The sequence below is a fragment of the Anser brachyrhynchus genome (assembly GCF_964034855.1).
Source record: "Anser brachyrhynchus genome assembly, chromosome: 14".
Classification (NCBI taxonomy): domain Eukaryota; kingdom Metazoa; phylum Chordata; class Aves; order Anseriformes; family Anatidae; genus Anser; species Anser brachyrhynchus.
Window position 1 is genome coordinate 15,662,128 of NC_137709.1, and position 16,783 is coordinate 15,678,910.

At 37.3% G+C, this 16,783-nt stretch overlaps 1 protein-coding gene across 12 annotated transcripts in view; it reads left to right on the plus strand.

Moving 5' to 3' along the window:
• The window catches only part of SLIT3 (slit guidance ligand 3), a 512,565-nt gene that overhangs the window by 357,068 nt on the left and 138,714 nt on the right, over positions 1-16,783 (plus strand). For all 12 annotated transcript variants that reach the window (XM_080555212.1, XM_080555205.1, XM_080555208.1 and 9 more), the window contains 2 exons: positions 3,566-3,637; positions 15,220-15,363. In XM_080555212.1, the coding sequence (XP_080411338.1) occupies positions 3,566-3,637; positions 15,220-15,363 (216 nt within the window). The remainder of the gene's footprint in view (positions 1-3,565; positions 3,638-15,219; positions 15,364-16,783) is intronic.

The window sequence follows — 16,783 nt, forward strand, 5'->3', positions numbered from 1 at the left end:
AGTTTAGCATTATGAATATAGAATGACTATATATATACTCTCTCTCTCTATACTTATATATATACTATATATATACTATATATCTACTATATATAGAATATAGCTGACTTTTTCCCCGAAAGAGCACATCATGTTTAGAGCTTTGTCTTCTCCACCTGATAGTAAATGACGTTTGTCAGAGCTGTGGCTAATTTGGTCTCCCACCAAAGTTGAGAAGGCAATGAACAATCAGGAGCACAGAATGAACATTTTAGTCGTTTTTTAACATTCTGATAAATGTCATTCTGATTCACTGATTGTCTGTTGACAGCAGTTACTAAACTGATTTCTGTTACATATTAACTTTATTCATGCAGCTTTCATAAAAATATTTGGGGTCTAAATTTCAGATGCTCGAGGATAGGAGAGTTATGTTTCTATGCCAAGCTTGCACAATAGCTGATAAACCTGCATATCCTGCTAAATATAACCAAAATACACGAGGAATGCAAGTGTATGTGCATTTTCAGAACTCCTAATAACCTAAACAAATCTAAAATTTATCTCTGTTGGTAAGAGCACTGGAGATTTAAATAGGAGTTCTTAACTGACTGGATTAGTTTCCTGCTATATGCCCTTATCAAGTTAGTATTTTGTCTGGTTTGGTTTGGTTTGGTTGGTTTGGTTTGTGTTTTTTTTTGTTGTTGTTGTTTTTTTTTTGCAGTCCCCCTCCTTTCCCTCTTGTGTCCACTCCCAAAGCCGCTGTTCCAGAAACATTGCAGTGTTTCCCTCTGAGGTAGGCAGAAGGACAGGACACAGAGGACAGTGGCTGCACTAATGGGGTGTACCTAACCTGGCCGATCTTTTTGGTAGGCTGACTCACTGCATAGTACAATTTTGGAGTGCTGCAGTTGGTACATTCAGAACAAAAGCATCTTGAATCAAGGACCTGCCCATTGTTCACATCTGTGGGTATGAGTATGTTTTCCTGTCTTAAATAGAGAAATGAGAGCTCCGAGTAGAGTAAAAGTTTCTATGCTTTCTGTTAGAGTCAATGGAAATAAGTAACTCAAGAACTGAGATGCAAGCTATTATGCATCTCCCCTCCCCTCCTCTTTGCTTCTTTCTGTAGGACCATTTGACTTCAGCTCCGGCATGGCAGGCAGACAGTGGCACTAGCTAATTTGGCTCTGTGTAGTGCCGAACATGAATTTGAATTAGAGACAAGTGCCTGAGCTCTCATACTGACTTTTGTTTAGCTGTTAATTTGTTTGAATGCTAATGTGCCACAAGCACAGAAGCCCAATTAGGTTTGAAACTGCTTATTTTCTTTTCATAGCTTCTAAAATTTGAAGCTTTGTTTCATTTTAGAAGATATTTTAATGAGTTTTATTTAGTTCAAAATAATAAACAGGCTGTATAAACACATCCAAGGTTTCAAATTCAGTGGAACTCAGCACTATGTGACCTCCCTACTTTTAAATAAGTAAATGAAAAATTGCACCAACCAGAGTCAGAGTTTGGTATTTCCATTTAGTAGTACCGTAACTAACAACTAGGTGCAAATATTGAGATTTCTCTAAGGTTTTATTTTACATCAGTGTTTACTACCTCTACAGCCATAATAACTCTTAGTGTGGAATGGGGATTTTTTCCTTCTTTCCACAGGCATTTGTAAAGGTTAGGTTCGGAAATCTTCCTTATATTCTGTAGTATTATGCGTTACTGATCAGCTGTGATTATCCTGCGACTTCACAGAACTAAAATGTTCACCTATCCTCAGGAAGCTTGTCATCTAAACTTTCTGTATAGGTGATGCACTTGCTAAACAAATACTGTTTGTAAAAAATGGAAACTGAAATAGAAGTATGCTAGATTCTGTAGGCACTAACTTCATGTTTTAACTTTCTAAACATACTTTATTTGCAAATGAAATTAGGAAAAAATAATTTAATGGTACTGGCATTCATTACTCACAAAACCCACTAACTGTAACAGTCCATTAAAAGCAGCTTCCTGATTCTGCAACAGACAGAAATTATGTTATGTTTGTTTAGAGAAAATACAATGCTATGATCGTTAGTTTCTTGGGTAGAAGTTCAGATCCTTCTAAACTACAAAAGCCATGAAAAATGAAGTTTCAAGTTTAGAATTTCATATCTAAGTTGTGTTGTTTTATTTAGATTCATTGTATTTAGGCTCAGAAATGAGCTGATCTGGGAACTCTCCCACAGAGGTGATATACTTCTGATGACTGATGAAGAGCAAACTGAAGTGGCCGTATTCTGGGAAGGCCAGAGAGTACTGTAAATGGCCCGTCATGCTAAGTGTTTGTTTTTCAGTGTGTTCAACTCAACATAATAATTTAAATGTTGAAAGACGGGGTAAAACAGGATTTCAGCCAGCATCCAAGACACATGGCTGTTTGATTCATTGCATGTTATTCCACATTAAAAAGTCAGGGAATGAACCACTTCAGCACACGAGCAGCACAGCTTTGGTTTATAACTAGGCTGGTTTATAACCATTTACCATGTCCATTGCAGAGCTCAGAAATTACATAAATATTGTTTTCCCCAGTTTGAAGTCTATTAAAATGTTTAGGTAAGGGGTAAAATTTTCAGAGGGAGCCTAGTCACCTTCTCTCTTACCAGCTCCTAACTCAAATTCTGGTTTTGACAAATTTTAACAGCTTACAGAAATCACATGAGTAAATGCTTTAGCCATGATTGAAATTCAAGTGTTCCGGTCATACATTATTTTGTTTTGATCCCTAGGTAGCACATTTTATTGTACTGCCAGTTTTGTCTGTTTTACTGTGAGTTCAGTTTCTGATGATAGTATATCTGCTATTTTCCGTTTAAAAAAAGGAAATATTTTGAATTCTAAAACTGAATTGTAGGTATCAGTATATATTTATGGTTGAATAAATGGAAGCTTATACAGTGACTCCTTCTTGTGTTATTAGTTCTTTATAAATTTTTTTTATAAGTAAGCTATACCTAAATTATTTTTGAGTTTCCAAATTCTATCATTATTCCCAGTTCAGGCTATTTTTATTTTTTATGTATATTAGCTAACTGAAGTTGTAGTAGCAGCTGGTGAAGCCATAATATTTTATCCAGTGATGCCTCTGTCACATTTCATGCCAATTGTTGTATCTTAAGAGGGACAGTTATATGAAATTTTATCTACAACTAGCTTGTGCTTCTTTCTTGTGCTTTTAAATTCACTATCACTGAGCTGTTTTTGCATCAGGCAATGTGCCTTTCAATGGTTAAAATACTTCTAAAAAGGGTAAAAAAAAAAAAACTTGACAGAATGAAAAATATTTTAGATACAATTTTTGGATGATGTCCAGTTTCTACATTAGAAATGCTTTCCAACACCAGACGAAGCCTGAATCATAACGACTCATTTAATACCATGTGCTCTCTGAAAAGAAAATGAGATCAGTAGTTAAATGAAATGCCCACAGATCCTGGGCATGGTGCACAAGATCAATAAAGGTGATAATGCAGAGACAGGGGAGGACACTAAACTGGTCTGTTATTTAAGATTTATTTTGTGTTCCCATATCTTTCAGAGTGCTCTATGGAAACAAGATCACAGAGATTCCCCAGGGACTTTTTGATGATCTTGTGTCTCTGCAGCTGCTGTAAGTATGATCCTTTCCTCTTCTTTATTTTACATACTAACTAGATTTACTGATTTTTCAGCTTCTGACATTAATATAATCATCTTTTCCACTGAAAACTCACTGAGATGTGCTTGTCTGTTGTTTCTGTGTCAGGCAAGAGGGAGTCAAGGGCTGAAAAAAGGTAAGATGCCAACAGTTTTATAGCGCAGTGCATGTAACAGATAATAGACACAGAGGATTTAAGTGTGCGGAGGAAATGAGAGACTCAGCAAAGTCCAAGAAAGGAAATTTTGTCAGTGACTGATGTGAGGGTGGAGTTGCCATATGATTGTTTTTACACATTTAGCATTTGTGGTTGAATATCTAGATCCTTCAGGGCTACTGTGTTGCAAGTATCTGCACATGCAAGCAAAACGGCAATATGAAAGATCTATCTTATTGTTACCAGCCATGCTCAGTATTGTATTCTTTTCATGCCAAGTGTGGTTTAGTTGGAGGGAGAAGCCATTTCAGAATCTATTGTGTATTCAAGTATTTTATGCCATGTGTGATTTAATACACTGTCATGATCAGGGATAAGATACACTCTTCAGTATTTATTAATGTACCATAAAAATATTTCCTAAGCCAAATGTGAAATTCCAAATTCCACTCACTCGTCTCCGTAATCACAGTGGGAACCCTTAACTCCTTCAGAGAAGGAAATCAGTTACTATTTCAGCCAGTCAGCAGAGGGAGCAGATGTGAAGAACTTCTATTCCTAGCATTCTGAATATCATCTTGGGTTATGTACTCAGAGAATGTGATACATAAAACTAAGCGATTCTGGCTCATATCCCATGTCCCCCCACCCCACTTCACAAAACTCCCAAATAATAAATGAAATAAAATGTAAAATAAAAAAATGTAGCTTTTTAACATGTTATTGTAAGCCTTTCGTTCTTGACACAACTAGAAATGAAAGTCCAAAATTTCATGATTAATCTTTAATGTGTGCCATGGTCTTTGAAGTAGCTATATGCTATACAAAAATAGGTGTAGATTTTGATTATAAATCCATGAGCAAAGAGAAAGAGCTAATTCGTAAAATAGTTCAAAATTGCTCTATATGTTAAGCAGAGGACTATTCAGGTGTGTAATTTAGCCATAAGATCCTAATTGCAAACATAGGCCATCTTATTCTAGAGAAGGACAAGCAAGAGCACATATGGTTTGGCTATGACAAACCCTGAGCTGCGATGATAGCAAGCTGTTCATCTCCTCCTGCAGACAGCCAATTATTTTGTCTTGGCCTTTTGCACATACTTTTTCTGGCAGCTCCTTTCCTCTCCCATACCTCCCAAGTTTGTTAGTACTTCAGTGCCTTTGCGATCAGTCTGTGCACTAGGAGAAGACTGCATATTTAAGAGGGAGGTAGTTTAACATCAGTGAGAATAATAAGCATGAAAGTGCTTAGAAGCTGGGACCTGGTGCATGTTGATAGAGCTGGCGTGTTTGTCACTGTTAAACTCATGTTGTGTCTGGTACAACAAAGATGCTGTGGGCAAAAGGAAAGGTAAAACTTTACCCGTTATTTTGATCACTGCAAAAGAAACTATTAAAATCCAAGCTTTATCAAACTCTTGTGGTTTTTGTTGTTGTTGTTTGGTTGTTTGTGTTTGTGTTTTTTATTTCTACCTGGAAAGTATATTACGGTTACTAGTTTGAAGCAATACGCAGTTGCTCTTTCTAACCCAGGGCTCTTTACAGATGCCGTTTCTCCCAGCAGAAAAAAAGAAAATATCACTCAACACATGGCTCACACGTTGCCCTATAAAAACGGGGGTCTAGAGCTCTTGAATAAAGCATTAAACATGTTTCAGCGCCGTTTTCCTATAGTCCTTTTGTGCGTGTAGTGCAGGCTTTCAGTGAGTTACTTACTGGAGCCCAGATGCAGTAATTTTCCAGTGTGAATTAGCTGACAGCTTTCTGTTATGGGGGCAAAATCTATATGCCAGAGAACAGTTAAAAGGTTTAACCATTTAAATATTCTCAAGCTGAGAAGATGTAAGTAGGTAAGTCTTGAGAGGTTGCCCTGTTTATGGGATTCCCAGGGTGCGGTGACTCCGGAGGCTTTTAGGGACTTTCGAAAGAATTTAAATGTAAAGTAGCTGTTGGCAAGGCAAGCATTGGGTGATTATGCACACTATTCTGATCGTGACTTTGAAGCAAGTATTGTGGGATTGCTTGTAGTATTTTAATGGATACCTAAAAAATAAACAGCATTTGCTGTTTTTAGACCTGCTGTTGAACAGTTGGAAAAGTGCCCTATGATTAGATCTAATTTAGTGTTCAGTGGGCACTAGATTGGATTTCTTCCTATTAGTCTGGAGACATACTGATAAGAAGGCTATGATTAAAGTATCCTGGTAGCCAGTATAATTTCCTAAGCTTGAACTGGAACATTTTTGAAAATATATTGGTCTTATGGTAAGGCAGCATACCCTCAGAAAAAGGGGAGTGGTGGTGGGTCCTGTGTAAAAGTGTTGAGATTTTATTTAGAAGGAAAAAATACTGTGAAATTGCAGAGCAGATAGTATTGTTGTTTACTGTTTTGGATAAGATTCATCGTGACTTCTCGGAAATGTCCTTATCCTTCTGTTTAAATATACTATGACAGTACAGGCCCAGATTACTCCACCTTTATTCAGGCAGAATTGTTTTGTGTAAGTGCCGTACACCTACAGGCACTACCACTAATGTCAGAAATGCTGTAGCTGGGTAAAGTAATACTCAACTCAGGCATGTCAGCATCTTAAACTGTCCCATCTGTCTTTGGTGTGCGGAAAAAGAATTCAGAACAAGTTTTAGATGACCTGGCTAGCACTAGAATTCCATATTTCTGTCACACAAGACAGAGGTAAGTAAATAACATATTTAGCAGAAAAGAAACCAGGCACAGCTAGATATTATTTTTTGTTTTTAGTAGTATTTTTTAATTTGAACCCTACTGGGTTAATTTAAATATTGTTTCTGAAGTCTTCATTGTTAGCTATCTTAAATAGTTAACAGTCCCCATGTAAATAATCACATGATTGGATTTCTGTTAAATTGCTGATTTCACAAATCTTAATGTTTTCCTAAATATGCAATTTTAACCAACTCAAAAGCAAAGGTTATTGTACAAATCCAACTATACAGCTGTTCTGTGGAACAGAAGCTTTTCTTGGACCATGCCATTTTCCTTAGCCTGTTCGAAGTTTCCAGGAGAGAGGATGCTAGAAAGCTACTGTAGCCTGTCCTTCATACATGCTTCTTTTCAGCAGGCTGGATCAAATGTCTTCTGAGAGTTTTAGGTCAATCTGGATTTGGGAAAGGGGGGCAACTGGAATCTGATTTTTTATTTCTTTATAGTAAACTTTTAACTTTCATTTCACTGGGCCATTAATCAGTCCAAAGTGTGGAATAGCATTTGCTTAATTATCAATGCTTGTTTAACTTGTTGAATATCAGAAAGGTGGAAAGGGTTTCAGCTTAAGGTGGTTTCAGCTTAAGTTTTCAAGTAAGTGCTAGGTATGGGCAATTTGAATGCCTGTCCAGGAGGCCTTAAGCTGAACTGAGTCTGTCTAGAAAGTGGAATACATTTGAATGTCCTTCTCACCTGTCTTTCAGCTTTCCTGGAATGTGGACAAGCTCTTTCATGAGCCCTTGAATTTGCCAAGCTGTCTGCCAATCACTGCACAGGGGGCACAACATAATACTGTGCAGCTCTTTCTTTTTCAGCAGCGCTGTGACAGATAAACCTGACGGTTGCTCTGCTTGCACTCAAACGAGCAAACGTGCAGAGCCAGCCTGCAGTGAAACAGAGTCAAGTGGCTCAAGGCAGTGAGCCGTGGATAATGGGCACCAAGTTTGTTAACCAGTATTTTTCATACCTAAGTAATACACTTTTTTTCTCCAGCCATATTAAAACAAACATTCTGGGAGCCTTTTTATTAGTTTTACATTTTATGCTTCAGAGTGCTCTGTTTCCTGGAACCAAAAGATATAAAATCTCTACTGTTTAAAGAGATTATATAGCAAAATAATATGAGGGGATGAAACCTCATTTTTCACATGTCTGGCAAGTATCAGTTTTCAATAAATCCTCCTTCTTCGGGAAGCTTACTTCGCATAGTTACTAATCATACAAGTGCTCAGGTATGTTGATCCTAAATCTCATGGCTGAGATCCCCATTGTTTGCTGGACAAGCTTTGTGGGCAAGAAGAAATCCCGTAGTCAACTCTGTATTGATGTTGGTTCAAGCAGATACACTCCTGACCTAAAAAGGAGAGCAGAGGTTTGTTGATGATACCTAAATTTTGACATATTGACAGATAAAATAAATTCAAAAGTGATGAAAAATTAAACTTCCAGATCCAATCATCTAACCTGGGTTAAATTTGGAACTAGATCCGATTGGTACAACTCAGACTGACCTTTATTTAGAACAAGTTTGTTCGAAGTGGCAAGTTGTTTATGTGCTTTTAGAAACTGCTACTATCAAGCTTCCCCAAACTCAACAAGTCATACTTTCTTTGAGTTATTGTACCTCTCACTGTGCTTTTTATGCTTTTTCTCCTCAGACGCGTAGTATATTTGGTACTGTCGTAGCTTTTCCGGTGAGGTTGCTAGGAAAATAGCTCCATAGTAAATTTGCCAAGTCTAAAGTACTTGCCTTGTTTGTAATTGTAAAGAGAATCCCAGTACTTAAGAGCTTAAAATAGGATCTATGATCTACCAAATATTTATTGTGCACTTTTAGAGCTTGTTAGAAGCTCAAAGAAAATCCAGTGAAGCACAAATCCATATGAAGTATTAAAAAAAAAAAAAAAATTAAAAACCCCTAAAGAATGCATATCAGTTCCAATACTTTGTGTTGTATACATTAAACTGTTGTATCATTAAATGGTGATGCAAACAGCATATAAATGCCAGAATAAAGGAATGACAGTTTTCCATTTCCAAGTCCTTTGTAACACAGTAGTCTCTCCTTCTCATAACAATATTCTGAGCTATAAGTAATGTTAGTAAGTAAGATTTCCTCATTTTTCTCATGGCAAAGAGAGAACAGGCATAAAATGAGAGCTTCTGACTGGATATAAGGGAAAACATTTTCACAATGATGAGTCAAGCAGTGGAGCAGAAGTTGTGCATCTCTGTTCCTGAAGATTTTAAAGACCAGACTGAAAAAAACTCTGAGCAAACTGGTCTGACCTCACAGCTCACCTTGTTTTGGGCAGTCTACCAGGACAAGAAACCTCTTGAGCTTACTGCCATCACGAATTACCCTGTGGGCCAACAAAATAATTATTTCTCAGATAAAGCTAGTTGAATTAAATACCTCTAAATTGGTCCTGCTTTCAGTGGGGTTCAGACCAGATGACCTCCCGAGGTCCTCTGCAACGTATGTCATTTCTGGATTTTGTGATTCTAAGTTCTTAGCAAAATGGCATGGGGACTTTTTCCTTGATTACTCAGAATATCACTAGCCGCAGCAGAGGTACTGTGCAGCCCTCATCCTTCTAGTCCAGGACAAAATGCTCTCTGCACAGACCTGTTTAATAGCTTTAGAATTGTTTTCAAGCCTTTTGCCTCAAGCTTTTTTTCTTTAGATTTCTGCATTTAGGCTGCTGTTGTGATAATATTACTAAACTCAATAACTGCTGTTAAAGTGAGGGAGCAGCATCTGCCAGACACAGAAATACAATTACAGTCAAGCATTAATGAAAGACTGCAACAGCATCTGCTTTTTCTGTGTCACTTCTGTAATCTGTCTGCATGCAGCTTCCCAAAACAACCGCTAGTTCATACGTCAGCTTGTAATTTATTAGCTCTTCTGACGCCAGTGCTCCAAGCTGGACTCACCTGACAGAAACTCTCCTAGCGTTTATTATACAAGAAACTAACTCCCTGATAGCTCAGGAAGTTGAGAAGATGTGTTTATTCCCCTGTGCATCTGAATTATCATGCGGTTATCTGTAGGTGTAAACCGGACAATATCAAATTTTGAATAGCAGATGTGTAGATGCTATGATGACGCGCTTATAATACTCCAGGTAGTAACACGAATATGACACAATTGTTTTATGGATTTTGTTCTTCAAAACAAGAAGTTGTTTGCAACTTCAAATAGAGTTGCAGTCTGTTGGATGAGGAATGAAATGAGGCTTTTAAAATCTCTCCAAAACAGGACTATCAGACTATGCTCTGCACTTCCTTTTTGACTCATTATAAGCTCCTTTTCCATTTTCATTTACTTTGAATAAAGTTGTCATCACCATCATCCGGCTTCCTGAATATGGAGAAACACTTCAAGCTGGTTCAAGCAAGCGTGATGATGAGTTGACACTGAGTATTATCAATTGAGGCACTGACAGACTCTGGTAGTCAGTCATCACATTAGAAAATGTAAATTTTAGTAGATGTAAACATATCGTTACACAGGGAGGCAGTCGGATTACTCCTCTATGCTCCAGGCCGTTCTGAAACATTTCTGGAACCTAATGCGATTATTTGCCAATAAGTAAGCAGGGACACACAACTACATCATTAGGCGCAGCTCATCAGTGACTGCTCAGGTGGCTGCGTAGCTCATCGTACGACACAGCCCTTGACTAGATACTTGCATATTGGCACTTCAGCTGTTCTCCCATAATAAACTGTCTTAAATGTAAAGATGACGCTCGATACCCTACAGATTTCAAAACAAAATGCTGGAAAAACCTTGCTGAAAAAAATATTTTGACTTTTGGTAACAGGTATTTTATATACTAAGGAGTGTTTTCTGCCAGGAGTCCTTTCCTTGCTGCCACGTAGTGCCTTTGAAAGTAGGTGAAGCCTTTGACTATTGATATTCTATAAAAGGCACGTGTATTCAATTTGTATGCTGCTTTTACTTGTGCAAATAACTTCATTTCTCCTCTCCTATGCATTTTGCATCTGCCTTTTTCTAGTGAGTTCTCATTTTCCCAGAAGAGTCTGGCATGTGGGATGTGCCATACACTTCATGGGATTCTTTTTCATTGTGTTGTCATCATTGTTAAAACGATAGTAAAAGGAAAGACAAGAATTTTTGTAGTCGTTCTGCGCAGCTTTTTTTCCCCTACTACTTCCCTTTGGCTCATTACTCTACCTAGCATGATTTCTGGTCCATCCTATAGCAACAGAAATCAACTTGCAGTCTCCAGCGTGTGTTAAGGTTGCTAGGCTGCTATTACAGTCTCTGAGTTATGTAGTTATCTGTTGATAGTTTGATTACTTGACTTCACTGAGCTGAGAATGCAAACACTGCTAAGGGTAAAAGCCATATCAACATCCCCATTTGCTCTTAAAAAGCAATTTCTTCAATCATTTTGGTTTTGGAGTTCAAAATGTTATTTAAATGTTAATCACTTGAAACTGTGCTTGGGCATATAATTCAATTATGAGACCATCTTAATTATGCAGATGGTGCTTATGAGCATCTGATACAATTACAGTGCCAATTCAGTACACATTTGTTCAAAGGGCTTAGCTGAAACACGTTATTATTTCAATGAGTGTGGACACACATCCCTCTTTCAGGAAAGGGGATCATGGAATTGTGATACTGCTCGCTGTTTCAGTGGTGTGCAGAGCACAATGTCCTTAACCACCGTCGCGTATTCTGGGGTGGTCTTAGACTGGCAAGAGGATTTCTTCATGTTTTTAACATATCCAGTGGGATGCAAATGGAGACTTGAGTTAATAATCTTTCATTCCTCTGGGTAGCATGCACTTTTATTTCTACTTGAATTTTTAACCTACTTTTGAGTGGTGCACCACATCTGGAAGCCATGTGTAAATGTCAATCCAATCAAGCTGATAACAAAACGGGAAAATTAGTGGAGTTTACTTTCACAATAAATCGGTGCAAAACAAATAGCATGCAATTCTTGATAAAAGATGACTCAGCTTTTAATATTGTCCCTTCTTTTGGTGCAAGTCCAATGAAAATAAACCCATAGTCTGTTTTACATCATAGTTCAGTGTTTAGGCAAGATCAGCATTTCTGCTTGCTACAATATATCTGTTTTTCTAGTTTGCCTTTGTGTTTTAAAAAAAATATATTTAACTGTATGTGAGGCCAGTCACATTTACCTAATTAATAATTAAAAGCCTGGGGGGCTGTGACATTTAAGAAGGAATCAACAAAGAATTGGAATAGTACCCATAATGGATATTTTAAAATAGTTGAGTGTTTTGAAAGAAGATATATAAACCTTTATGCTTACAGCCAAAAGTCATCCTCTAACTCACAGCAAGTAGGAGGTTAAAAAAAAAGGGGGGGGGGGTATTTTGTTTTCTCATAGTTTTCCACTTTTGTTTCCCTTTCTCACTGATTTTGGTCAGAAATGGGACATTAATCTATGTTATGATTCACCCGGTATGGCTACATCTGGATTACTATTAAGCACACCATCTGTCCTCTTTAGATTTAAGTACTGCACATATACTGTGTAGATGATATAAGGAATAGGTGTTGTCACCTTGGAAGAGCTTTGTAGTACCTGAATTCCCACTTCTAAACAGTCTGCAGAAGCACTTTCCTTTTACAAATTACTTTCTCTGATGCTTAAAGCAGAGGGTGTGCCTCTGTACTCTGTATTTGTGACTATGTATAGGATAAGTTTTGCTCATTTTTGGTGTTTGGCTCATACAGAAATGTCACTGATTATATCACCATGAATCTAGTCACCAAACATTAATGCTAGGAAACCTTGTCACATTGTAAATTCTAATTGCCAGCATTGGGTTTATTCATGTTTTGTTGAAAGACAGAATGAATTTGAATCCTGTGTTCGACTGCAGTTCCAGGTCAGCTGTGCTCTGAGGGCTTATTAAGTGGGATCAATGACTGTTTAACTTCCAGCCCGTTCTTCACAGGGGGTAAGCAGCATCTGTAGAGCTTTGCACTGCTATGTGTGCACTTCTTAAAACACACACAATGGTTGTCCGCATATAAGAATCCAAGAGTAGTTCAGTTGTAAATTCTTTTATTCCTGAGATTATCTTCAATTTGCTTAATGCTTTATTAAAAGCACTACTTGCAATATAAACTAGAAGTAAAAATAATAGTAGAAAATAACATCTAGTAAAATATATCAAAGTACATTCTTGCTTCCAGTTTCTTTCCTGTATAACTAGGCACCAAGCCAAGTTATAACAAGGTACCAAGCCATGGAGCAACCAATCTAAGTTTATGTGCATTACCTAAACACAATGTGAGACCAATACCCAAGGATGGGGAGTAGATACGTGAGGGTTTGCAACATTTAGTGTATGTCTGGGGCTATTGTTCAAAACTCAGTAGATGGTTCTGTCTTCTAATGACTTGTTAACCTGTTCTTTATATAAAAGATAATGTACAAGCATAAGAGAGAAATGCATAATGCATGAGAACTGAGCTGTAGAAGACTGCTTTGGCTTGGACATATGACTGGCTATAAGAAGCAAGTAGTAAGAGATGACATTGACGTTTGCTGTTGAAGCAAAATCTCAGAAGTCTAATACACAGGAGGAACTATTCTGGAACTCTTGTGAAAACTCTGTTATTTCTAATGGAGTCAACTGAAGTATGGATTAGGTGTCACGTAATTATCAGACAAAAATACTGGTAACAGAGGGGTCGTAGTAATGCTGCTCATGATTTCATAAAATGATTTTAGTTATTAGCTCATGCAAAAATATGACCTCATTTGTCTGTTGTTGCCTTCAATGGGACTTTCTCTTACCTTACATCAAAGTTCTTTTTCCAAGACTCATGGAGAAGAAAATTCAGGTGAATTGGTATTGATTTTTCTGTTGGCTAGAGTGGTGAGTTCTGCTCTAACACCCTCTCACTACATTCCTGTTCTCCTTGAGAAAAGGACTCTGCCCAAGTATATATCCATCTTCTGCATAGTACAGTTACTGTATCCTGTTAGTACAGTAATGAGGCTCTGCCAAATTGATGGTGGGAGCACAGCTGTAGAGTGCGCAATGTTCCAAAGGTTTCACCAATGGAAAGGCATGGTGCTGTGCAGAAGAAGCGCTTTCTGAACTTATATTTTGGAGCAAAAGAAAAGCATTATATGCAGCTAACAAGCATGCATTTGTTGCCTGTTAGGTTGGCCTGTTGTCTAGAGTTCTCTATGTGCAGTTTATCAAAAATTGAAGTTCCCTGTGTGTTTTTACGTGTGTTTAATGGAAAATGACTTTTCCTTTCTACCTATAAGTACATTTGCCTTCTGATTTGATATTAGTGTGAAATCTCATGGAGAGTCACATTAACGTAATATTAAACCTTTCAAACTCAACGGCAAAGTAGCGAGAACTTTGTGATGAAGAGAGTTGGATTAATACCATACCCTGTTTGCGATGTACCATTTTTCTAATACTTACGGTAGTTGAAAGATGTGGATTTTAGCTCGTGTAAGGATAGGTCATTTCTTGTCTATTTTCCTTCTATGTGTGAAATATCACATATGTAGATGACAATGGCAATTTAAGTGTTCTCCTATTTGTTTGTCTCATAAGGCAATCCAGCTTGTTGTTGAGATGGTATATACTATATAGTTGCCAGGACTCTGGCTAGATAACATAAGAGAACTTGCACAAGCCCTGTCATAGATTTTCTGGCTGAACTGATTAGTTTTACCAACTGGTTGCTGTGTAGATGTGCAAACTAAAGTATAAACAAATAAATAAAAGCATGACAAAATATCTTTGTGCTGCTTTTCCAAAGCTGCACAGGAATCTGACATAAATGGAATTAAATATCTTCACAAAATTGTAGGACAATTGAAGTTGGAGGGAACATCAGGTGGTTACTAGCCAACAAGACTTAAGAACCTTTACTCAAAGCAGTCAGCTTACTAGGTTGGAGAAGGTTGCTGATGACGTTATCTGGTCTTGTCTTGAAATCTCCAATGATGGAGACGGTGCAACTTCTTTGAGTAACCTGTCCCACTTCTTGGCTATCCTTATGCATGAAGTGAGTTGGGTTTCAGTAAGTTTTAGTCCAGACTCTACATTTCTCTCTTCTTGTCTCTGAGGCGAACCACATTTTCTGTTCTTCCATGATCAAATTTACCCTGCATTGCTTATCACAAGATGTCAGCCTTCAGAAATTTCAGTTAGGCTTAAGACAGCTGCCAACTATACAAAACTGAAAAAAAAAAAAAAAAAAAGGTTTTGTCAGTGTGGACTTTGTATATGAGTGTGTGTATGGAATAGCAGGGTGGGAAGTGTTTGCCATTTCCATGTATATTAAGCTGAAGTCTTTAAATATTTGTTTGGAATTTTGAACAGATGGGGAAGGTGAGGCATTAAAAAAAAAATCTAAGTATTTGAAGCTAGCTAGCACTGTTATATGTCTGTATGTTTCTCTAGCTATGAGAGTACTAATACTGTCTGTGTTTTTTTCACCTTTTTAATGTAACAAGCAAATGGAGACATGTAAATATGGAGTGGCTTTGGTGACTGGGTTAATATGTTTTAGATTTAACCCCAAAGTTCAGTCTATCTTTATTTGATTATTATAAGATTAATGAATTATAAACCTTTCCTCTATTTTCAGGCTTCTCAATGCCAATAAGATCAACTGCCTGAGGGTAAACACGTTCCAAGGTCTGCATAATCTCAAACTGCTATCTCTTTATGACAACAAACTGCAGACCATCAGCAAGGGGCTCTTTGCACCACTTCGATCGATCCAGACTCTGTGAGTATGCAGGCATATCAGAAATGACAGCTCTCCTTTTTTCCCAAAAGATGTTGCCTGTCTTTGCAAAGGCTGTGCATCTGACATTAAGAAAATTTGAAAGAGACACCAAGGTAGCAGCCCCTCCTTTTCTGAAAGAAACAAAAGGAGCAAGATAAAGAGAACTGTTGCATAAATTCAGCACAGCTACCTATAGTAATGTAGTTATGTAAACATCGTAAGTGAATTAAGCTACCCAATTAATTCATTCATACTGTTTGTTGGAAGGTAATACACACAAATTTGACTCTGCACAATATATGAACAGGGGATTCTATTTAAAAAATTGCCTAACAGTTTTTAACGAGCTAGTGAGATGGTGTAGCTCCTCACCGGGGCTGAGATATGCTGTACCAGTCATTGCTTCTGAAATCATATTTCAGCTAACATTCCACTTTAAGTGAAATGATGCATTGTATTATTTAATCCATTAAGAAAATCCACTAAACATTTTTTGAATGTCTTTGAATTGGAGGCATTAGGAGAAGCATTAGCTTCAGAAGCAAAATTGGGAGCGAAAGTATGGAAATGACTTGATACTTTACAGAAGAATGTTTCATCCTAAAGCTGTGAGTAGGAAGATAATAAGGTAATAGGACTTCTTCAGAACTGGAGTTGGCAGCCTGATATAAATGAAAAAAAAGAAACGACCCCCTCATACACAATATTGTATGCTTGTATATATACATTTGTATGTGCATATATAGGTATAAGCCTCTGTATATTTGTGTATATAAATATATACACATATTTTTAATACTGGAAATGCATTACACAAATTAATTTTATAATTGTTTTAATTCCCATATAAATGAATTAATATGGATGATTCCTAGCTGCAGGGTATCTGCTACCTCCTCAGTCAGCCAGAAGCACAACCTTAATTTCCAACAGATATCTGGCCAGTACATATCGTTGTGAACCATTAAGACATTAGAATAATCAGGTAGAAACCCCAGCCCACCTCATCCGCACACACCATCTGCTACAACAGTAGTTTTCAGACTATGTATGTGTGAGCGTAGATACATATGTAAACAACTGTGACAGAGAAGATTCAATTACAAGGGTACATGTGATTTGTCAATTTAAACAGGCAACAACCTCTAAGATTTAAAAAAAAAAAAATCTATTTGGTTTCCATGGGTTTTTATTAGTACTGCTGTTGGCCACTACTTAGAATGGCCTTGCTGCATCCCATAAGGATGCTTTTTCAAGAAATCTTTTGATTCATTCTCCCATTTTTGTTACTCCAAGTGATTGCCATTTTCTGCCTTTTTTGTAGAACAACAAAATTAGGCCATGTCCTGTGTCATATGCTTACTTGTTTGCTCTCTGGACCTTTCACACCAGGAATGGCATGGTTTTACTACAACAGCAA